Source organism: Hypanus sabinus, unplaced genomic scaffold (assembly GCF_030144855.1).
Source record: "Hypanus sabinus isolate sHypSab1 unplaced genomic scaffold, sHypSab1.hap1 scaffold_730, whole genome shotgun sequence".
Taxonomy (NCBI): Eukaryota; Metazoa; Chordata; class Chondrichthyes; order Myliobatiformes; family Dasyatidae; genus Hypanus; species Hypanus sabinus.
In genome coordinates, this window is record NW_026781581.1 from 157,046 (window position 1) to 181,548 (window position 24,503).

The following is a 24,503-nucleotide window of genomic DNA, read 5'->3' on the forward strand; positions in this document are numbered from 1 at the left end:
AGACTGCATAGTATCTGTCTGTACTGTCATCGCTGACTGTGTATTCCATACACCTGCTACTCTGTGTGAGAAACCTATCTATGACATTCCAATCGACCAAGCACCTTAAAACAATGCCCCTTGTGTTTGCCAATTCAGCCCCAGGAAAAAGCCTCTGGCTGTCCACACGATCAGTGCCTCTCATCATCTTTTACACATCTATCAGGTCACCTCTCATCCTCCTTCGCTACAAATTTCACTCAATCTATTGTCATAAGGCATGTTCTCCAATCCATGCAACATCCTTGTAAATCTCCTCTGCACTCTTTCTATAGTATCCACATCCTTCCTGTAATGAGGAAACTGAACAGAATACTTGAAGTGGGGTATAAATCAGGTCTTGTACAGCTGCAACATTACCTCACCACTCGTGAATTCAGTTCCATGGTTGATGAAGGCCTTATTAACAACAATGACAATCAGCGCTGCGCCTTTAATTGTAAAATTGACATGGACCCCAATATCTCGCTGATCCTCCACACTGCCAAGAGTCCTAACATAATATTGTATTCTGTCTTCAAATCAGGTTGGATAGATTTTGGCATAGTAGGGGAATTAAGGGTTATGGTGAAAAGGCAGGTAGGTGGAGATGCCCATCGCCAGATCACCACAGACTATAATCTCTCCTGAAATACTCTCCTTCTCCCATTGATGTCTTTTGCAAATATTTTTTACAGGTTTGAAATGGCAGAATACTTGCGCATGGGAATCTCAAACACAACAACACATCAGTTTTGCTGAATGACTGGATATTTAAGGAGTGACCAAATATTTTCTTTGCAACACCAACACCTCTGTTGTCGATCCACGGAGATGAAGAATTATCTCATAACATCTGGTAATGTGTTCTGTCACTGAAATCAAGCATTCTGTTGTAACTCAGTGAAATCCACTTGAACCGGGGAGCTGAGAACACACCAGCATTTGTTCACTGGAGATCAGTTCTTCTACTGCATTGATTGTAGAAGGGATTCAAACGTTTGACTGTCTGAATTGCAGAGAATTGATCGCAGTGAGATATCATTCTCCTTCTCTCAGTGTGGGAGGGGATTCACTCACAGCCCACCTGCAGACACGCCAGTGAGTTCACAGTGGGGAGAGGCCGTTCACCTGCTCTGTGTGAGGGAGGGGATTCACTCACAGCCTACCCACAGACTCGCCAGTGAGTTCACAGTGGGGAGAGGCCGTTCACCTGCTCTGTGTGAGGGAGGGGATTCACTCACAGCCTACCCACAGACACGCCAGTGAGTTCACAGTGAGGAGAGGCCATTCACCTGCTCTGTGTGAGGGAGGGGATTCACTCACAGCCTACCCACAGACACGCCAGTGAGTTCACAGTGGGGAGAGGCCATTCACCTGCTCTGTGTGAGGGAGGGGATTCACTCACAGCCTACCCACACACACGCCGGTGAGTTCACAGTGGGGAGAGGCCATTCACCTGCTCTGTGTGAGGGAGGGGAACTACTCAGTCATCCAGCCTGAAGATACATCAGCAAGTTCACACCACAGTGAGATGCTCCACCTGTTCTGACAGCGGGAAGCAATACATTCTGTCATCGATGCTGAAGATATATCCTAAAGTTCACCAGTGAGAGGACATTGACCTGCTCGGATGGTGGGAAGACATTCACACGCTCAACCAGACCACAGTGACACCAATGAGTTCACACCGGGGAGAAGCCATTCACTTGCTCTGAATAGGGGAAGATATTCACTCATTCGTCCACACTACATAGACACCAGCGAGTTCACACTGGGGAGAGCCCATTCACCTGCTCAGACTGTGGGAAGAGATTCACTCAGTCGATTCACCTGCTGCAACGTCAGTTAGTTCACACTAGGGAGATGCCATTCACATGCTCAGACTGTGGGAAAGGATTCACCCAGTCATCTCAACTGAAGGAGCATCAGCGAGTCCACACTGGGGAGAAGCCATTCACTTGCTCTGAATGTGGGAAAGGATTTGCTCGGTCATCTGAACTGAAGGTACATCAGCGAGTTCACACTGGGGAGAGGCCATTCACCTGCTCAGACTGTGGGAAGGGATTCACTCACTCGTCCAACCTGCACAGACACCAGCGAGTTCACACTGGGGAGAAGCCATTTATCTGCTCTGAATGTGGGAAGGTATTTGCTCAGTCATCTGAACTGAAGTCCCATCAGCGAGTCCACACTGGGGAGAAGCCATTCATTTGCTCAGAATGTGGGAAAGGATTCGCTCGGTCATCTGTACTGAAGGTACATCAGCGAGTTCACACTCGGGAGATGCCATTCACCTGCTCAGACTGTGGGAAGGGATTCACTCACTCGTCCAACCTACAGAGACATCAGCGAGTTCACACTGGGGAGAAGCCATTCACATGCTCTGAATGTGGGAAAGGATTCACTCAGTCATCTGAACTGAAGTCACATCAGCGAGTTCATACGGGAGAGAAGCCATTCACCTGCTCTGACTGTGGGAAAGGATTTGCTCGGTCATTTGAACTGAAGTTACATCAGCGAGTTCACACTAGTGAGAGGCCGTTCACCTGCTCTGACTGTGGGAAGGGATTCACTCACTCGTCCAATCTACACAGACACCAGCGAGTCCACACTGGAGAGAAGCCATTCATATGCTCTGAATGTGGGAAACGATTTGCCCAGACAGCTCAACTGAAGTTACATCAGCGAGTCCACACTGGGGAGAGGCCGTTCACTTGCTCTGAATGTGGGAAGGCATTTGCTCAGTCATCTGAACTGAAGGTACATCAGCGAGTTCACACTGGTGAGAGGCCGTTCAGCTGCTCAGAATGTGGGAAAGGATTCATTCGTTCATCTCAACTCCTGCGACACCAGCAAATTCACACTGGGGAGAAACCATTCATCTGCTCAGAATGTGGGAAGGGATTCACCGATTCAGTTCATCTGAAAGAACATCAGTTTGTTCACACTGGGGAGAGGCCGTTCACCTGCTCAGACTGTGGGAAAGGATTCACTCGGCGTTTTAGTCTATTAACGCACCAGTTAGATCACAGTGAGGAGAAACCATTCATATGCTCTGAATGTGGGAAAGGATTCACACAGTCATCTCAACTGAAGGAGCATCAGCGAGTCCACACTGGGGAGAAGCCGTTCATCTGCTCTGAATGTGGGAAGGGATTTTCTCAGTCATCTCAACTGAAGTTACATCAGCGAGTCCACACTGGGGAGAGGCCATTCAACTGCTCTGAATGTGGGAAAGGATTCAGTCGTTCTTCTCAACTCCTGAGACACCAGCGAATTCACACTGGGGAGAAACCATTCATCTGCCCAGAGTGTGGGAAGGGATTCACCGATTCAGCTCAGCTGAAAGAACATCAGTTTGTTCACACTGGGGAGAGGCCATTCACCTGCTCAGACTGTGGGAAAAGATTCAGTCGTTCATCTCAGCTTTCGAGGCATCAGCAAATTCACACTGGGGAGAAACCATTCTGAGGAAATGCGGATATATAAAAAATTATTTTGAACCTAAGTAACCTCTAGATAAAAGAATAATTGGGACTGAACAGGAATTTTTGAACTAAAGTAAGCTCTGTCTTCAGCAGTTAAGAAAGTCAATGGCTTATACTGGTTTCCTTTTAATTGTCAGAGGGACATTGAGAATTTGATAATATATATTGTACTCGTGTTTGAGTCAGGACTCATCGATAAGGTCAGCAATGAACATCTGTCTGGAATGAAGTCAGGACCTTGCAAAGGGAATAGCTGATAAGGACTGGACTGTATATCCATCTATATTCAAGCCTTGAGTTAGTGCACTCTGTTATCTAAGACATTAAGTTTTGCACCAACAGACTTGGTGGGCGTACCAGTTCTAATAGCAGCTTGCAACAGTGATGTATGGGACTTACTATGTATGAATATACTGCTGTAACCTGACTGAGAGAGTCCACTTGTCAGATGGTTGGCAGCACTGACATGCCTTCCCTTTGATAACTGGGTCTCAGACTCTTGCAAAAGAATGCAATAAACTGTGGTGCCGAGAGGAAACTGGTCTCCCGAGTTTAACATTGGGCGTCACGAACAGGATCCCAATACAGAGAGTGCGAAGCAGACAGACTGAGTAAGCGGCCGGACCACTCCGGGGACTGCGGAGACCGACCGGGCGCCAAACCGGTATTTCACCTTTTGTCGCTCTCCGTCAGTTCCTTTGGAGGCACGGTTCTTCGCTGAGGGCTGCTTGCATATCTTGACAGGATCGGGAAAGTATCTGTCGGAAGACTTGTATAAGGTAGGCAAATTTTATTAATTAAGCAGGTACCGGGTTAATTTTACTAACTGGGAAGGCGACAGACATGCTGGGTAAATTTATCAATTCAGCACGTGGTGCCTGCTGGGTAAATTTATCTGATTGTTAATTGAGCAGGAGGCTTTGTGCCGGGTAAATTACTTAGAGAGCATGGAGTCGAGTGATACGAATGGGCCGAGTGCAGCCCTACACAATGTGTGTGAGAGTTTTCCAGACAAGGAAAAAGATTTGTGAATTTTGACTGCAGCGCTGAATAAAAAGATTGGGGAAAAGAATGTGGCCACTGGGCGGGAGCCGGCGATATCACCTCTTGAGAACACGCAGTAAATCTGATCTGGAAGATGAACTGTGGGAAGAAGTGGAAATTGTTGAAAAGGCAATGGAAGGATAAGGCAGATGCAAAGTTGAACAGTACATGATGAGCAAGTTGGAGGGATAATGCGTGTGACAAAGGGAGAGAGGTACGTACTGCAGAAGGTTGCGAGACGCTAAAGGCGGAGTGTGAGTGGGTGAATGGGCGCCGAAAACGAGAGCAGGAAAAACAAGGTAAGCAAACCAAGGCCGGCCTAGATAGGAGAGAAGGGCAGGAACATCAGTCTAAAGTTCGAACTGACAGGGAAACAAGGGATCCCGAACCCATGTCTGGGATACCGACCCTGTTTGCGGACGGTGACCGTGATGAGGAATGGGCACCCAATGTACTCCCCCCACCTTACCAGGGGCCGAGTGCACCCGGTGCTCCCGAACACCAAGCCTCCCAGTACTCAGATACGGTGGCTGCTCGGGTAAAACAGCAGCAGCAGGGAAGGGGAGGCTGTTTATACCTTCAGATCCAGTAAGGGAATACAGAGGATTATTCCGAGACAGGGAGGGAAGAATCCAATAAAACCCCAGAGTTAATGGCTCCACAGAGACAATTGCTCACCCGAATGCTGCCTAATCCATGAGCAGCAGAGGAGGGACAGCTCTCAGTAATTCCTGTTTATGCACCCCAGAAGCCTCAAGAAATGATGGTGATCATGAATCCGGCCCCAGATAGAAAAGATAAACCAGCGCAGATTGCTCAGTATGTCCGCAGTTCTATACACATGTATAATGTGACCCCGCAAGACTCACTCGGTCTCTGCTGCATGATTCTCTCAGCTGATGAGGGGCGGAAATTGAAGGCAGAATTAAGATACCAAACCTATCAGGAGTTCCAGGCGGGAATCCATGATGAGAATGAACAGACGGACCAGATTATTCAAGCCTTGGAGAGGGATCTCCAACAAACTGTAAACGTCACTAAAGTACTTGAATGCAAACCTAAACCTGGGGAATTGGGGCCAGACTATTGGGAGCGATTTGTGGCCCACTACGCACTCTTGCAGGAGACCAAGCCTTCAGCCTAATGATTAGGAGACCAAGCCTAATGATGAGAATCCGTCCTCCCAGTTTAATGCCCTACCACTCCAATTAAGTTAGCCAAGATGATTAATACAAATAATATGGATTGGCCTGACAATGACCGATATCGAATGCGATGAGCCTTGACATATTACTGGGACTGGACTTTTGAATCCCGATCAACCCCGAAGGGAACTAATATTAAAGGTGAATATGTTCAGCGGGGAGAAGGACGCGAGCAGGATCAGAAATGGGAACCGAAGCACGGAACGCATGTGGAATTCCAGGGGGACCCAGTGTGAACTTTCCTTTACAGCCACCACCAGTCCGGGGTGTAATCTAGCAGAGAGAGACCTGCTGTGTCCGTTGGAAGTCGAGATTCTATGCACGGACAAGCGAACTGGGACTAGCGAACAACCAACAGCTTCCTCAGTTACCGACACCACACCCCCAGTGGTGCGCACTGAATCTGGACTCCACGTCGTCTGAACCCCCTCTGCCGGAGGCCGACTCTCATGTGACTCTGTGCTATGATCCCTCGGGGTGGTAAACTGGGGAAAGCCAATATTATGCACCCCTCCAGGGACAAAGATCCCAGTCACGGTGACTGGAGAGGCTAAAGGAAAAGAGGGCAGTGCATTACTGGCCGAAGTTCCAGGTTTCCTTTGGCGACAGACTGGTGGTTCCCCATACCCCCATTAGGGTTTGCCCTGGGTTCAAGCCACAAAGTGTGGGTTTCTTGCCTACACCCTGACGAATCAAGCCTCCAGCACAGAGAGAGACTGACAAGACATGGCCGCCGGCCAACTCCGATACTGGAAGGAGTCAAAGGTGAAGCTACCTCAAGTTTTGGCTATTATAGAATGTGCAGCCCATACTGGGGAATCTGTTGAGATATCTATTGGTAATGCTAGGGCTGATGCAGCAGCTGGACAGACAGCTTCGAATCCCACACGTTTAGACCCCTCGGGAACCCAGCAAGCTCCTATTAGTAAATAACTAAGGACGGACATGCCAGACATGGGGGAGATGCGTAAGTTTCAGGAAAACGCCCCTGAAGGAGAGCGCGAACTATGGTCCCACATGGTTTGCCATCTTGAAACTCAGACCAATTTATCGGTGACCTCTGCTGGTCAGGTCTGTGTTCCCTCTGTGTTCTTACCTATTTTGATAGATTATGTACATAAGTGTACACGGCTGGGCAAGGAGGAATGGTTGAATGGTTATTACATTATTAGAGTCTTGCTGGCACCCTGATTTCCAGAAAGCGGCTGAAAAGCGAGCCAAAGCATGCTTAATTTGTAAAAGAATGAATGCTGGAAAGAGAGTGCCTTCTGTTTCCGGAACCACCCCCTTGTCTGGTGGGCCTTTTTCTTGTTTACAACTTGGTTTTATAGAATTTCCTAGAGTACATTGATATAAGTATTGCTTAGTGACAGTAGATGCATTTAGCAGATGGATTGAAGCTGTTCCTACAACTAATAATACCAGTATGACTGTTGTGAAAATATTTCTAAAATCAATAATTCCTCGCTGTGGACTTCCGAAAGAAGCCGGCAGAGTGGAGCCAGCCAATAGTACCGTGAATGTTCAGCTGGCCAAACTTACACCAGAAACTGGATTGACCTGGTTGAAGGTTTTACCCTGAGCCCTACGTTGCCTCCATCATGCCCCACGATGTGACGTCACTGATCTAGGTTCCCACCTTTGTCTATTGAAGTTTTACCGATAAAGGTAGAATTTGTCTATAAATAAAACCCGTGATTTTGTGTACACTTTTATCTAATTAATGAAGTTTTGCTGTAACTGATTTGGTGGGAATATCCTTGGAACCGACTGTACTTCGGAGAGAGAGAGAGGGAGAGAGAGAGAGAGAGAGAGAGACCCACCCACCCACCCCCGGACGACCGGCACCGAGCCCTCCCTCGTCCGAACAAATAAAGACTTGTTTATGGTGTAGTAATTTGGTCTGGTAAATTTAAGATTACACTCTCATCCAAGACTTCCATCCGGACCCTCGGGACAAGCCTGGAGGATCGCCTGGAGGCTCCCGCTGAAGGCGCGGGGTGGGGGGGGGGTGTATACTATCATGGACCCATCTAGCAATTCCCCATCTTGCTATTGCATCTTTAATTGGGCCTTGATCCTCTCGTCTGATTTCCAATCATTCCCAGTTCCACTAATTACAACTCACGTGGTTCCCATTAGCGAACACAGGATAAAACTCGGGCGTCAGGGCCAGGCTTTGCCTGTTCGTTGTTCGACTCTCGTGTGAGTAAACCTCGTTTCCTGATTCCTAGGGACTGTCAGTTCTAAGCTCCACATCATTTCCTGGATACTCTACGTAAACACTGTCTCCGTGTTAAGACTCTCCTGGATACCGGTTCCCTGTTCGCGACGGTGCTAACGCCTCCCAACTCTGCCTCCGCGCCTCTGTCCTGCACTAGGGTTCATCCTCAGCCGCGTCCTTGCAACCACAGCAGGGAGATAAAATAAACAACCACACTGGAAGCGTGGTTCCACAGGAGGAAGAAACCAGAGGTTCAGACACCAGACTACATCGGAGGTGAAGAAAGTCAGGAAATTTCTGTGCATCTGGTTTGCGGAGCGGTGTATTGGGTGGAATCAAGAGCTTCGATGAGACCAATCACTTTTTCTCCAACCCTCGAGAATACAACGTTATTTAGCGATGCTTGATTGTACAGAGAAGCACTGTTTCATTCACCAACTTAATTTCTGATAAGAACTCCACGGAGTCAGACTGCTAAACATGTCCATTTACAGGTCAAATGAGAGTATCGTTTGCCAGACATTTTAAACAGGTTTTCATAAAGAGCCGCGCGCTTCCTCAGCGAAACAACATAACAAATATTACTTACACCAGCAGAATCAAACCAATCTGGAATAAAGCTGTAGTGATAGCCATTAAACGTTCTTTATTTGATAAGCCATTCAATCCTGGAACCATTTTAGTAACCGCCTTTGAACCGTCTCCAGTTTCAGCACATCCTTCCAAAGAGAAGCGGCTCTTATCTCAGAATTACCATGGTTCTAGATTGGGTATAAGCACCAAACCTCAGTGGAAGACAAGCCTGCTTGCATTCACACGCCGCAGCTGCATAACAACCCATCGGAGTCAGCAGCTAAGCATGTCCATTTATGGGCCAGACGATAGTATCGTTATTAAACTTCCGTTTCTGTAAAGAACCACGCGTTTCCAGAACGGAAAGGCATTCGAAAAGCACCAATGCAATGGATGTTATCATCATTCTAGCTCACTTTAACCGTCACGGGCTTTCCATGTTCTCGACATATTGCTCAGGTTCTCAACGAGAACGTCCACTCGTGTGCCTGAAAAAGTTAATCTGTGAATTGTAATGGACCTGTAGCAATGGAAGAAAAATCACACCGGACATGCGTTTTATCTACAGAGTCGACCACTTAATCTGAGCAGATGTCTGGGTCCATACTTCAATTGCTCCCTGAATTTCCTCTGTGTCAGAGTGTAGTTACACGGGTTGGTGCAGGTGCAGAGATACCTCAACATCAACCCAAAGTGTTGCAGGATATACGTCGGGGTGTTCAAATATCTGTCAGTGTAAGAGTAATTCTGAACTTGCCAGTTCATAGTATATACAATATAGGGGATCCACCACAATATGAAATTGGCTGATAGAGCAAACAACAAAATTATTGACTTTCTCCGGTTCTCCACCTCTGTATCACTCTTTTTCTCGCTGCTGTTCCTGAGCCCCCGGCGAACTCTGTTTGCCGCGATAATATGACTGACTGTTAAAGCATTAAAAAGTAGAATCAAACCGATCGTCAATAAAGGTGTAGTGATAGTGTTAAACAACTGGTAATGCTTTCCACAGCGCTAATGTTAGGTATTCCGCTGTCGCAATGCATCTCCAGGGTATGTTGTCAGTGATAATGTAAGGTTCTACCGCAAAGTTTAATAGAACACGCTTTACACAACTTCCTAAGCAGACAATTACTATCACAATAGTCGCCGTCCTCTCGGTGCAGTATCGTTCCCGCAGCTTTTGGCTGCAGATTGCAACGCAGCGATCGAACGTGAAAGCCACCGTGAGCCAAACAGAACAGTCCATGGTTGCGAGCTTCAGGGCAAGAGTCATGGCGCAAACCGGCGTAATGAGCAAAGTAAGGGAATACATATAAATATTATTTATATGACCGAGTACAAGAGCAATAATAACACACATTAAATCAGCTGCTGCCATTCCCACCAGGTAACGGGAGATGTATTTAGAGAGTCCGCAGCTTCCCAGAGACAGGATCACAAACGCCACTAAATTAACTGCAAGGAAGCAAAGACGAGTTAGGTTCATGCGCAAAATCCCTGAAATTTTTACTTGATATAGGTGCAAAGAAATGTGTTGTATCGGATTGAGTGAGCCTCAGACATCTGATCCCATGCCGGGTCAGGCGGCCCTCGATTCCGAGAGTGGAAATATTGTTCACACAGGCTCCATCACTGTCCTACGATTGGATGATAACAACGCAGCCGAGTAACAGTGGAACCGCAGCTTTGCAGCTGACAGCAGGTTTTCCAATCGACTGCTTATCGACCCCCTGATCTGGACAGACCCATGATTGTAGCTGAGAATGTTGAAGGTTTTACATATTGCGGCCATAAAATGCGCTCGTGGAAACTGCTTCTTCGGAGATAACATTTTGGAGTGGAGGGACGGCAGAGCTGAATTGACTCTGATTTACAGGTGGCAAATAATGTTGAATTTGTACATCGGGACGGAGACGCAATATAAAAAAAAATGGTATTCTCACGTTCTGAGATGGATGTAAGAAATAAAATATATCATATATTATCTGGATTAAACCCCGCCTAAGGAAGAAGGACACAGAAAAACAGGTATATGGAGGAATTTAAGGTGGAGGCGGGTTATATCGGAGGCAGCGTTTCAGAGCCGGCACAACATTGCTGGCCGAATGGCCTGTTCTGTGCTGTGCTGCTCTGTGTTCTGTATTCTAAAACGGAGAAGTTTTGCACGTCATTGTGGCAATTTCAAAGACAAATAAACAGAAAAATATATACATATCAGAGAGTGAAAACAAATCCGTGACATCAAAAAGCCAGGGGTCTCGCAGAGAGAGCTGCAACGATGCTTATGATTTTGTTTTGATGTTAGTGATCGTGGGAGTCTCAATGTTGATGCAGAATCAGATTCAGAACAATACCTGATCGGGACACTGAAAGGTGGAGTAAGGTAAAATGCTAGAACTGTAGCAATATTAACACTCAATCACTTGTTCATATTGACCAAATGATCGGACAACAGAATAGAGTAACACTTCGAGAGAAAAATGAAAGAATAACTTAAAATATATATTTAAACCCAAATATGTTTCAAACACTCATCAGATGAGGCACCACGCACAGACAGCAGTAACCAAATCCAGTTGCTTACCGGGGATACCAGTCGCTGCTAGTACATGATAGTAAATACTCGCAATGTAGTAAATTGCTGGATATCCCATTTTCTGTTTGAATTGGTGATCAGTTGAAAATAGTCCAACTGCCGATGTCCACTGTTGTTTGATTTGCAAGTTCTTATAGAGGAGAGGAACGGGCACTCTGACAATTAATCACACCACGCGGTCAGTCACATCAGTGAGAGTCCGCCGAACAAACACTTCAGAATTGTTTTCATTTGTATCAATTTCGTCATCGTGCAATTAAAATCGCTCCCTCGGTGGAATCACAAAATAACAACTATGTTTAATTTTGTTTATTCACACCTTCAAACGAGAACGTTGTGAATTCTTTCTCCATGACACATAATTGGTGCGTTTCACATAAAATAATCCTTAGTCTCAATACTTTCACAACGTGGACTATCACTCTCAATTAATTATCAGTTGGAAGAATAGGCGAAATGAATTAAGATTCTGAGAGTAAGGGAGGACGTTTAATTTGATTTTTGAATTCAATAATCTTTTCCTCGAACGGGAGTGCTCACAACTGCTTTCAGTTCGGTTTGGTGCAACAGCAGTGGTCGGACTGGATGATAAACAACTTTGTAAACGATTACATTAGTTATGTATCTCGAAGGTCATCACGTCTAAACACGGGAAGTGGGGGATGAGGAGACGAACTGGAAATATAAGGATGTAGTTAAAGGAAAAGAGAGAATAAGAAAAGTTAAGAAAGACAACAGAATTAAAGTGGCAGAAAGCTCAGGAAGGGATCAGAGAGTATGGCCAAGTGGAGTAGTGGTCGGTGTGAGAAGTGAGGGGAGTAATGGATAAAAAGTAATATATATGAACTTACGAAGTGTGAGAAATAAAATGGATGAGCTTGAGCCTCGGTTGGAAATTGGCAAGTAGGAATAACAGAGACATGGCTGCAAGAGGACCAGGGCTGGGAAATGAATAGTCAAGGGTATACGTCCTGACAAAAGGACAGACAGGTGGGCAGAGGGGGTGGGTGGCTCTGCGGGAAAGGAATGAAATTCAGTCCCTTGCGAAGTCCCTTGCGAGGGGTGACATAGAATCAGGAGATGTAGAGTCAGTATGGATAGAACTGAGAAAGTGTAAGGGCAAAAGGACCCTAATGGGAGTTATCTACAGGTCCCCAAATAGTAGCCTGGATACTGGGTGCAAGTTGAATCAAGAGCTAAAAGTAGCATGTCGCAAAGGTAATCAGGTTGGTACTGGATCCCAAGAAAGGGAGTTTGTGGAGTTCCTCCGAGATGGATGCCTAGAATAGTTTGTACTGGAAACTATGAGGTAGAAGGCAATTCTGGATTTAGTGTTGTGTAATGAACCTGATTTTATAAGCGAACTCGAGGTAAAGGAGCCATTAAGAGGTAGTGACCATAATATGATGTTTTAATCTACAATTTTAGAGGAGAACGGAAAATCGGAAGTGTCAGTATACAGTTGAACATAAGAGACTATGGATCCTTGAGGGAGGAGCTGGCCAAAGTTGACTGGAAGAATACCCTAGCAGGGATGACAATGGAACAACAATGGCATCTATTTCTGGGAATAATAAAGAAGGTGCAGGATCAGTTCATTCCAAAGAGGAAGAAAGATTCTAAGGGGAGGAAAGGGTGAATGTGGCTGAAAAGAGAAGTCAAGGACAGTATAAAATTAAAACAGAAGAAGTATAACATAGCAATGATGAGTGAGAAGCCAGAAAATTGGGAAGCTTTTAAAGAGCAACAGAGGATAACCAAAAAGGCAATGCAGGTAGCAAAGATGAGGTACGAAGGTAAGCTGGCCAAGAATATAAAGAAGGATAGTAAAAGCTTCTTTAGGTATATGAAGAGGAAAAAAATAGTTAAGAACAAAGTTGGGCCCTTGAAGAAAGAAATGGGTGAATATATGCTGGGGAACAAGGAAATGGCAGACGAGTTGAACAGGTACTTTGGATCTATCTTCACCAGGGAAGACATAGGCAATTCTAACAGCGGTCAGAGGACCTAGGGTAACGGAGGTACTGAAGGAAATACAGATTGGGCAGAAAATGGTGTTGGGTACACTGATGGGACTGAAGGCTGATAAATACCCAGTTCCCAGGGTACTTAAAGAGATGGCTCTGAAAATCGTGGTCGCATGGGTAATCAATTCCTAATGTTCTATAGATTTGGTATCAGTTCCTGAGGATTGGAGGGTAGCTAATTTTATCCCTATTTTTAAGAAAGGAGAGAGAGGGAAAACAAGGAATTATAGACCAGTTAGCCTGACATCTGTGGTGGGGAAGATACAGGAGTCAATTATAAAAGATGAAATAGCGGTATATTTGGATAGCAGTAGCAGGATCGGTCCGAGTCAGCATGGATTTACGAAGGGGAAATCCAGCTTGACTAATCTTCTGGAATTTTTTGAGGATGTAATTATGAAAATGGACAAGGGAGAGCCAGTGGATGTAGTGTACCTGGACTTTCAGAAAGCCTTTGATGAGGTCCCACATAAGACATTAGTGGGCAAAATTAGAACACATGGTATTGGGGGCAGGGTACTGACATGGATAGAAAATTGGTTGGCAGACAGGAAACAAAGAGTGGGGATTAAAGGGTCCTTTTCAGAATGGCAGGCAGAGATAGTGGGGTACCGCAAGGCTCGGTGCTGGGACTGCAGTCTTGTACATTATACATTACAGTATGCATTAGCGATTTAGATGAAGGGATTAAAGGTAACATTAGCAAATTTCCAGGTGACACAAAGCTGGGTGGCGGTGTGAAATATGAGGAGGGTGTTATTTGGATGCAGTGTGACATGGACAGGTTGGATGAGTGGGCAGGTGCATGACAGATGCAGTTTAATGTGGATTTATGTGAGGTTATCCACTTTGGTGGCAAGAACAGGAAGGTAGATTACTATCTGAATGGTGTCAAGTTAGGAAAAGGGGAAGTACAAGGAGGTGTATGTGTCCTTGCTCATCAGTCACTGACAGTAAGCATGCAGGTACAGCAAGCAGTGAAGAAAACTAATGGCATGTTGACTTTCACAACAAGGGGAGTTATGTATAAGTGCAAAGGTTTCATTCTGCAGTTGTGGAGGGCCCTGGTGAGACCCTAACTGGAGTATTCTGTTAAGTTTTGGTCTCCAAATATGAGGAAGGACGTTCTTGCTATTGAGGGAGTGCAGCGTAGGTTCACGGGGTTAATTCCCGGGACAGCACAATTGTCATATGTTGAATGATTGGAGCGACTGGGCTTGTATACACAATTTAGAAGTATGAGAGGGGATCTGATTGAAACATGTCAGATTATTAAGGGATTGGACACGCTAGAGGCGGGAAACATGTTGCTGATGTTGGGGTTGTGGATTTGTGGAATGCTCTGCTTCAGAAGGCAGTGGAGGCCAATGCTTTCAAGGAAGAATTAGACAGAGCTCTTAAATATAGCAGAGTCAAGGGATATGGGGAGAACGGAGGAACAGGGTGCTGTTTGTGAATGATCAGCCATGATCACAGTGAATGGCGATGTTGGCTCGAAGGGCCGAATGGCCTACTACTGCACCTATTGTTTATTCTCTAAACCGATATTGAGGTAGCAGTGTCATCTGTGATTAATGTAAGGAGACTGTTTCACAAAACTCTCCGTAAATGTAGATTTATTCCATACCATTTTTCACACAGAACTGCACTGTTTAACAAGAAGTACTCGTATTTCTCCCAATAACATACCGATCCACTCCATCTCTCTCCATTAACATTTCTTCCAGGTGTGTTATTTTCATACAATGTTCACTTCATCTTTTTTCTTTCATCATTATGCAAGTTTTACAAGGCTCAGAGTGTCCAATGTGGGGAGGAAAATTACGTCCAGCAGCGGTGATGTATCCACAGGTGGTGCATTCTCAATATTTTCCTTACCTGATTTAACCCAGGCAACCTGTTCATTTTCTATACCTTCACAGCTTGGTCCGGATCAATTATGACCCGGCTCGAGAATCCCCTCATAACAAATGTCTGTCGCAAATTTTGAGCCACAGGTCTATTTAGAATGTATAAATAGCCTATCTGACATTAATAGGTCACTTTAGGAAAAGTCATCAAATGTCGGCTTAAAATTGCGTTGAGGGAATTGTTACTGCTGTCAAACATCAAAACGGGTCAAATTTGACCCGAGCAGTATGTAAGGGTTAAGACACGTTGCAGTAAAGTGAAATGAGTTGATATCTGCTCGAAATAACAATAACTTATACTCGCGCTTTCCGTGTGTGCCTTCAGTATATCTCTGATACACATTTCGGAACTGTTTTTGTTGTCGCCAGTCGCACGTTGTTTTATTGTAGAATCTGTTTCTGATAAATATTTTGTTCGGGAACTCCCACGCTTTCCCACGTGAAACACCTGTACGGCCTGTCATGGTGTCCAGAGAAAGAAGGATTACCATATATAGTGTTTCTGTCGCAGCTTGTATCTTTAGAAAATAACGGGTCTCCACAACAAAAACAACATCACAGCTCCTTCGGTGAAGATTGCCATTTGACTTAGGACAAGAAGGACTTTCCGTCTCCTATCAGCCAATGAGAACTCTTGTTTGATATCGGTCAGTATTTGTCTTTAATATCAAAAATACAGCAAGTCAAACGGTTCAGTTTTCACTCTGCTGGAATAACTTTTAATTTTCATCCCCTGTACCAGGTAGAAATGATAAAAAGATCTCATATTAGTTGTCCTCGTTGCGATTGTGTACACGAATTAGATATATAATTAAGTTGATTTATTGCAGATCACTCAAATTTCCGGTCAGGCTCTTGCATCGAATGTTGCAAATAGGGACAGTGTCATTTGATTAACAGTGGGTTTCTCTTTCAATTACTCTTGTTACATAACCCGTGGATGACTGTCTTATGACCATGATGTAATTGAGTATCTGGTGAGCATGATGTAACGGTCTTGTGATGATGGGGTCATGTAAGTTCCCGCCAGTGAGGTCACATGATGTAATTTTCCCGCCAGTGAGAGGTCATATGATGGCCTGTTCAACAGGTATAAAACCAGAAATCTTTGCTGGGCGGCAGGTCAGTTCGTGGTTTAATTCGTCGGTGACTCCGTTATGCTGCGTATTTGTCTGATGACGCAGTTTTGTTTTCAATTGGAGTTTTAATTTCTGTCTTAAGTCTCAAAGGGTATTGCCGGCAGTTTCGCCACAACGCTGCCAGTTTTGGTCCAGTCAGAGAGTGAAGATTTATCGAAGTGCGAGAACCCGAAGAATCGAGTAAAGTTGGTGTCGTCGGTGGTTTACTACAGGATCAATATTATTGAATCCTCGTTCAGAAGGTAGTGACCTGCATCCGAGATAATCCCTGCCGTAAAAGCAGAAAGGGTTGGGTGCAGCGTTATTCGCTAAAGAATAAGTTCAGTTCATTTAAACCGTTTTTATTTCCTTCGTCGTAAATCCTTCAGGCAATTCATTTCTTGACTGGGGTCTGCAGTAACATCAAGTCGTCGAGGAATTCGTTTCTTCAGGAAACTCTCCCAAGTTACTGTGTAAATCATTCTGTAAAAGGGCTGGATGGTTTAGAGTTTGTGAAATGTGTGCAGGATAGTTTTTTGCAACAATACATAGAAGTACCGACTAGAGATGGGGCAGTGTTGGATCTCCTGTTAGGGAATGCGATAGGTCAGCTGACAGATGTTTGCGTTGGGGAGCACTTTGGGTCCAGTGATCACAATAGCATTAGCTTCAATATAATTATGGAGAAGGACAGGACAGGACCTAGAGTTGAGATTTTTGATTGGAGAAAGGCTAACTTTGAGGAGATGCGAATGGATTTAGAGAGAGTGGATTGGGTCAAGTTGATTTATGGGAAGGATGTAATAGAGAAATGCAGGTCATTTAAGGGTGAAATTATGAGGGTACAGAATCTTTATGTTCCTGTTAGGTTGAAAGGAAAGGTTAAAGGTTTGAAAGCAGCATGGTTTTCAAGGGATATTAGAAATTTGGTTCGGAAAAAGAGGGATGTCTACAATAGATATAGGCAGCATGGAGTAAAGGAATTGCTCGAGGAATATAAAGAATGTAAAAGGAATCTTAAGAAAGAGATTAGAAAAGCTAAAAGAAGATACGAGGTTGGTTTGGCAAATAAGGTGAAAGTAAACCCGAAAGGTTTCTACAGTTATATTAAAAGCAAGAGGATAGTGAGGGATAAAATTGGCCCCTTATAGAATCAGTGTGGTTAGCTATGTGTGGAGCCGAGGGAGATGGGAGAGATTTTGAACGATTTCTTCTCTTCGGTATTCACTAAGGAGAAGGATATTGAATTGTGTAAGGTGTGGGAAACAAGTAAGAATGTTATGGAACCTATGACAATTAAAGAGGTGGAAGTACTGGCGCTTTTAAGAAATTTAAAAGTGGATAAATCTCCGGGTCCTGACAGGATATTCCCCAGGACCTTGAGGGAAGTTTGTGTAGAAATAGCAGGCGCTCTGACGGAGATCTTTAAGATGTCATTAGAAAAGGGGATTGTGCCGGAGGATTGGCGTATTGCTCATGTGGTTCCATTGTTTAAAAAGGGTTCTAGAAGTAGGCCTAGTAATTATAGACCTGTCAGTTTGACATCAGTGGTGGGTAAATTAATGGAAAGTATTCTTAGAGATAGTATTAATAATTATCTGGACAGACGGGATCTGATTATGAGTAGCCAGCATGGATTTGTGCTTGGAAGGTCATGTTTGACAAACCTTACTGAATTTTTGAAGAAGTTACGAGGAATGTTGACGAGGGTAAGGCAGTGGATGTAGTCCATATGGACTTCAGCAAAGCCTTTGACAAAGTTCCACATGGAAGGTTAGTTAAGAAGGTTCAGTCGTTAGGTATTAATGCTGGAGTAATAAAATGGATTCAACAGTGGCTAGATGGGAGATGCCAGAGAGTAGTGGTGGATAATTGTTTATCGGGATGGAGGCCGGTGACTAGCGGGGTGCCTCAGGGAACTGTTTTGGGCCCAATGTTGTTTGTAATATACATAAATGACCTGGATGATGGAGTGTTAAATTGGATTAGTAAGTATGCCGATGATGCTAAGGTAGGAGGTGTTGTGGATAATGAGGTGGGTTTTCAAAGCTTGCAAGGAGATTTATGCCGGTTAGAAGAATGGGCTGAAAGTTGGCAAATGGAGTTTAATGCTGAGAAGTGTGAGGTTCTACATTTTGGAAGGAATAATCCAAATAGAACATACAGGGTAAATGGTAGGGCATTGAGGAATGCAGAGGAACAGAGAGATCTAGGAATAACTGTGCATTGTTCCCTGAAGGTGGAGTCTCATGTAGATAGGCTGATGAAGAAGGCTTTTGGAACGCTGGACTTTATAAATCAAAGCATTGAGTACAAAAGTTGGGATGTAATGTTAAAATTGTACAAGGCATTGGTAAGGCCAAATTTGGAATATTGTGTGCCGTTCTGGTCACCGAATTATAGGAAAGATATCAATAAATTAGAGAGAGTGCAGAGACGATTTACTAGGATGTTACCTGGGTTTCAGCACTTAAGGTACAGAGAAACGTTGAACAAGTTAGGTCTCTATTCATTGGAGCGCAGAAGGTTGATGGGGGGATTTGATCGAGGTATTTAAAATTTTCAGAGGGATAGATAGAGTTGACGTGAATAGGCAGTTTCCATTGAGAGTAGGGGAGATTCAAACGAGAGGACGTGATTTGAGAGTAAGGGGGCAGAAGTTTAAGGGAAATTTCTTTATTTCTTTTCTCAGAGTGTGATAGCTGTGTGGAATGAGCTTCCTGTAGAAGTAGTTGAGGCCAGTTCAGTTGTGTCATTTAAGGTAAAATTGGTTAGGTATATGGACAGGAAAGGAGTGGAGGGTTATGGATTGAGTGCGGGTAGGTGGGACTAGGTGAGATTAAGAGTTCGGCACGGACTAGGAGGGCCGAGATGGCCTGTTTCCGTGCTGTGATTGTTATATGGTTATATGGTTATTTGGACTTTTGGAACTGTGTTCGCATTTATCACTTTAAGAACTGTTCGAGTTGCCGTATAGCAGTTAACCCGGTTAAGTTAGTCGTTTCTTTTTACACTTCATTTGTTGTAGAACTGTGTTTAAATAAATATTTTTTATTTATGAAAACCCTGTCTCATTTCTGTATTCATTGTTGCCATATCAGGACTCTCTGTCGCAATTTGTTGACAAACTCTGGGGGTACGATACTGCACCAAGAAAACAGCCTTTGTAGTTATAATGATTAGGTCGTTCGCTCTATCGGGCAATTTAAACGACCCTAGTTAGTATCTTCTATCGTTTGCCATTTACCAAACAACAGCTCGCATGGACGTTGCAAATCATAAGTTTGTGGGCTAACACGTGTGCCTGTGGGCTAATGTAGACAGGGTGCAGAAAACAGCCGAAGAATGTAATGAAGTATATATCTTTATTCAGTGGGCTGCTGTGCAGATAACGAGCGACGCGAGTTGCAGGTTGGCAGAGTATGGGAGCAAATGTTGTGAAACATTAGTGCGTTTGCCAAACCTGCCATTTATTCATTGAATCATATGTTCATGGGATTACAGAGACTGGAATAAGTATTTAGCCCAACTGGTCTTTATGGTGAAAGCCCCTAACTACGCTTATATCATGCCCGCTTGTCAGCCATATCTAGATACACCTAGTCCATCCATGTAACTGTACGAATGTCTGTTAATCATTTCAGTTTTACTTATCTCTACCTGTCTGCCAGTTTGTTTCATAATTTTAACAATGTTTCTTTAAAATCCTTTCTTCGTTAGCATGTTAAATCGTAGTGTTGACATGTTTCCGGGCATCGCTGTAAGCTGAACGCTCCATATTCTCTGTTCCTTTCCATGGTAAACAGATTAATTCATGAAGGCATCTGCTTGATCATTGGATCCACTTACATCCGCCGGAGGTTCAACTTTAGTTTAGTCGGGATGGGAAATTGGGGCAAACAACAAAGTATTGGTGATACTATTTCTGAGTAGGTAGAAGTTTATTAATGGAAGGATTTGGCAGCTTTAGTGAGGGTGCAGGGGGATACAGATCTCCGGGAACATCGCTACTATCTTTTACAGCGAAGGCAGATGCAAAGTACCCATTACATTCATCTGCTATTTTTTGGCCGCCATTACTATCTCACCAGCATCATTTGCTAATTATTCAATACTTACTCTCAGCTCCTTTTTACACTTTATATAATCAAAACAACTTTTGGAATCCTTCTTTATATGTACGACTGTCATTTTGAGAACTTTCTTCCCTGTGGGACATGTCTATCCTGGGCCTTGTGAGCTATTCGCAGATATTCAGCCATCTCAGCTCTGCTGTAATCCCTGTCAGTATTCCACAACAGTCCACCTGTGGATGTCCTTTGTCATGTCTCTGTAAATTGCTTTATTCCTTTGCAATACTGATACTGTATGTGTGAGTTACGCTCACCCTCTCAAACTGCAGTATGAATTCAATCATATTATGATCACTGCCTACTAAGAGTTCATTTATATTACTATCCCTTATGACATCGGGGTTTTCCGCGAGCAATTTCACGCACAAGCAGCTCTAAAAAGCAATTTTGTAGGCATTCAGCAGATTCCCTCTCTTGTGATTCAACAACAACCTGATTATCCGGAACCCTTTGCATATTGAAGTCCAACATTACAATTGTGTCATGACCCTTATTATAAGAATGAGAATTAGCTTTATTATCCTCAGCATGTGACGTGAAATTTGTGAACTTAGCAACAGCAGTTCAATGCAATACATAATATAGAAGAAAATAAATAAAATAATAATTTAAATAAGTAAGTAAATCATTTACATTATACGTATATTGAATACAATAAAATCATGCAATATATGAAGTGAGGTAGTGTTGATTGTTAGCGAGGAGGAGATGTTATAACCAATCCACAAAGGTTTTGGTCTTCCGATTATCAAGTCAAGGATCCAATTGCAGACGTAGGAACAGAGCCCGAATTCTGCAACTGCTGAATCAGGATTATGGAAATTAAATGCTGAGCAATAGTCGATGGACAACATCCTGACATGGGTGTTTGTGTTGTCCATGTGGTCTAAAGCCGTGTGAAGAGCCAATGAGATTGCATCAGTCGCTGAATTATTGTGGCGATAGCAAACTGCAACGGATCCAGGTCTCTGCTGAGGCAGGAGTTCAGTCTAGTCATGAGCAGCCTCTCAAGGCATTTCATTACTACAGATGTTAGTGCTACCGGGCGACAGTCTTTAATGCAAATCACTTTATTCTGTCTGGTCACTGGTATAAATGTTGCCTTTTTGAAACAAGTGGAAGCTTCTGCCGTAGCAGTGAGATGTTGAAAATGTGCTTGAATACTTCCGCCAGTTTGTTGGCACAAGTTTTCAGAACCTTACCATGTGCTCCATCAGGACCTTCTATTTGTAAACCTGCTGGATTATGGTGAGCTCTGTCATACCGGTTCACAGTAAACGGAACAAATCCGACAACAGTACCGCACAGGAACAGACCGTTTGGCCATAACATCATGCCAAACCATCTGAAGAAAAATTCTGTTAACGCCCAAAAACTAACCCTTCTGACCTGCATACTCACTCACGCCATCCCCGTCATATTCATGTACCAATCTCAACGTCCAGTAAAAGCCCATAATGTATTTACCTCCACCACCAGACTCGGCTTCCAGCACTCTCTGAGTAAAAAGACATACCCGTCACATCTCCTTTCAAATTACCCCCCTCTCGCCTTCACTGTATCAGATATTTCCACCCTGCGATAAAGATGTTGCAGTCATGTCTGCTCGATCTGTGCTTCGCATAATGTTACAAACCTCTCTGACCTCTCCTCAGCCTCTGCTACTCCAAAGAAAACAGCAAGATTGTCAGGTCTCTTATGTTATCACATGCCCTTTAAACCAGACAGCATCCTGTTAAACGTTTTCTGCTCCTACTCCAATGCCTCAAAATCCTTCCTGTACTGGGTCAGTCAGAACGATATGCAATGCTCCAGATGTGGCCTAACATGAGTCTTTTTAAAGCTGCCATTTCACCTCTTGAACTTTGAGCTGAATACCTCAGCTAATAAGAGCAATCATTTGATCAGCATCTTAACCACAGATTGACCTGTCACTCTCAAGGAGCTATAAACTTCCAACTCAGACCTGTCTGCTGAGCAACACTGTGAAGTGTCTTCCCCCTAAACTTTACCGACTTGCCTTTGGCCTACCAAGGTGCAAAACCTCACATTTATCTGTGATCAGCTCCTTCTCCATTTCACTCTCCTTATCAGCGACTGATCGATATTGCGCTATGCTCTTTACCAGTCTTCTTCACACTCCACAACTGCACCACTCTTGGTATCATTCAAAAACTTACTAAACCATCCATCTACATTTTCATCCCGGTCATTTTGATATTTCACAAACAGCAGAGGTCCCAGCACAGATCCCTGCAGAACACCACTAATCACAGACCTTCAGCTCGAATAAATCACTTCAAATACATCTCTCGGGCTTTTATCAAGAGGGACTTTGTTAAATGCTTTAGTGAAATCCATGTAGACGATAATCTCTGCTCTACCTTCATTAATCACTTTTGTCAATGTGTTAGAAAACTCAATCAAGTAGTTAAGACAGGACCTGTCTAACACGAAGACATAATGGCTCTCAATAATTCGGCCCTGGCTTCCAAAAGCTCATGTATGCTATCTTGAAGAGGTTTTTGTGGTAATCTCCGCACAACTGACATGGGACCTACCGGCCTACATTTCTCCGGATCTTCCCTTGTTCCTTTCGTACATACAGATATAACTTTCGCCACTCACCCGTCCTCTGGGTCCACGTCTGTGCCTGGGAATGATACGAAGCTACTGGTGAAGACCACAGAAATCTCGTCTCCTGTTTCACTCAAAAACATGGCGTAAACACCTTCAGGCCCCAGAATGTTATTACCCTTAATACTCATTAGGAGAACCAATACTTCCTCCCCCTTGACCGCCAAACTCCCGAACATTGTTATGCATTGAGCACTGTCTTGTTGGTCCACGGCTTTTCCCTTTGGGCAATACTGAAGCAAAGTGCTCATTTAGTATTTTACACATATTCTCCACATCCGAGCAAATGTTTCCCTCTTTTCCCTTGAGGCGTCCTAACCTCTCCACAGTTATCCTCTTGACTTGATATATGTATGGAGTGCCTTGGGATACAGGTTAATTCTACTTGCTAAGGACGTTTCATGGCCCTTCTTGGCGTTCGTAAATTCCTTTTTTTTAAGCTCTTTTCTGGATTCTGTATAATCTTCACATACTCCATTTGATCCTAACTACCAAAACTTGACATATTTTTCATCATCTTCTTCACTAAATTCTTCACTTCTGTGGGCATCCAAATTTCTCTTCTCTTTCCATCCCTGTCTATCCCTCTAATAGGCAAATAACTTTCCTCTGCTCGGTGCAATTAATTCTTTAAACACTCTCCACATGTCCGATGTGGATTTGTCAGAAGAGAAGTTACTTCCAATGAACTGCTCTTAGTTCCTGCCTCATACCCTCGTGATTTGCAGTTTTCCAGTTTACAAATGCCCCATCCTTATCTGTCGCTCTCTTGGAAGTGAGGGAGTTGAGGTCTCTGTCACCTTACTGCTCACCCACTGAGAGGGCATCTGAATAGACTCATTATCCAACAGCAGGTAGTAGTAAAATCACATCAGCTTGATTGCACACTTTCCGTTCCTGAGTTCTACTCTAATGGACTCAGTGTCTCAACCTTCCACTATGTCTCCCCAGAGTGCGGCTGTGATATTCTCCCTGATTCGTAGTGCAACTCACACCTCTTTTACTTCCTTCTCCAGCTTCTGAAAAATTTCAAAAGCCTGGTAGATTAATCACGCATCCTTGCCCATTTCTCAACCAAATCTCTGTAATGGCCACAGCATTGTAGCTCCATGTACTGATCCATGTTCTATGTTCATCAAAATTTCCCTGCATTCAAATACACACCATTCAAACTATATATATATATATATATATATATATATATATATCATCATACCTATTTATTTGATTTTGCCTGGCCGTACTATCACTGATAACTAACTTTGTGTGCAGTCCTTCAAAAAGTGACCTGGTGTTCCGATTCCCGGCCCCCTGCAATACCAGTTTAATCCTCCCGAGTAGCATTAGCCAACAAATTAGTCCAGCATTAGTCCAGCATATTAGTTCACCTCCAGGTCAGCTGCAAACCGACCCTCTTCTACAGGTCACACTTACCCAGAAATATGTTCCATTAATAGAAGCTTAAACCACAGCCTACTTTACTGTCTCCTCAGTTTTTCATTCAGTTGTACTATCGTACCATTC

At 44.0% G+C, this 24,503-nt stretch overlaps 1 protein-coding gene across 1 annotated transcript; it reads left to right on the forward strand.

The window, feature by feature from the left end:
- Positions 1-1,428: 1,428 nt before the first annotated feature.
- LOC132389989 (zinc finger protein 420-like) lies at positions 1,429-4,552 on the forward strand. The gene has a single exon (XM_059962569.1). It carries the CDS (start codon positions 1,885-1,887, stop codon positions 3,490-3,492), a length of 1,608 nt encoding a protein of 535 aa, XP_059818552.1. The 5' UTR covers positions 1,429-1,884; the 3' UTR covers positions 3,493-4,552.
- Positions 4,553-24,503: the final 19,951 nt, after the last annotated feature.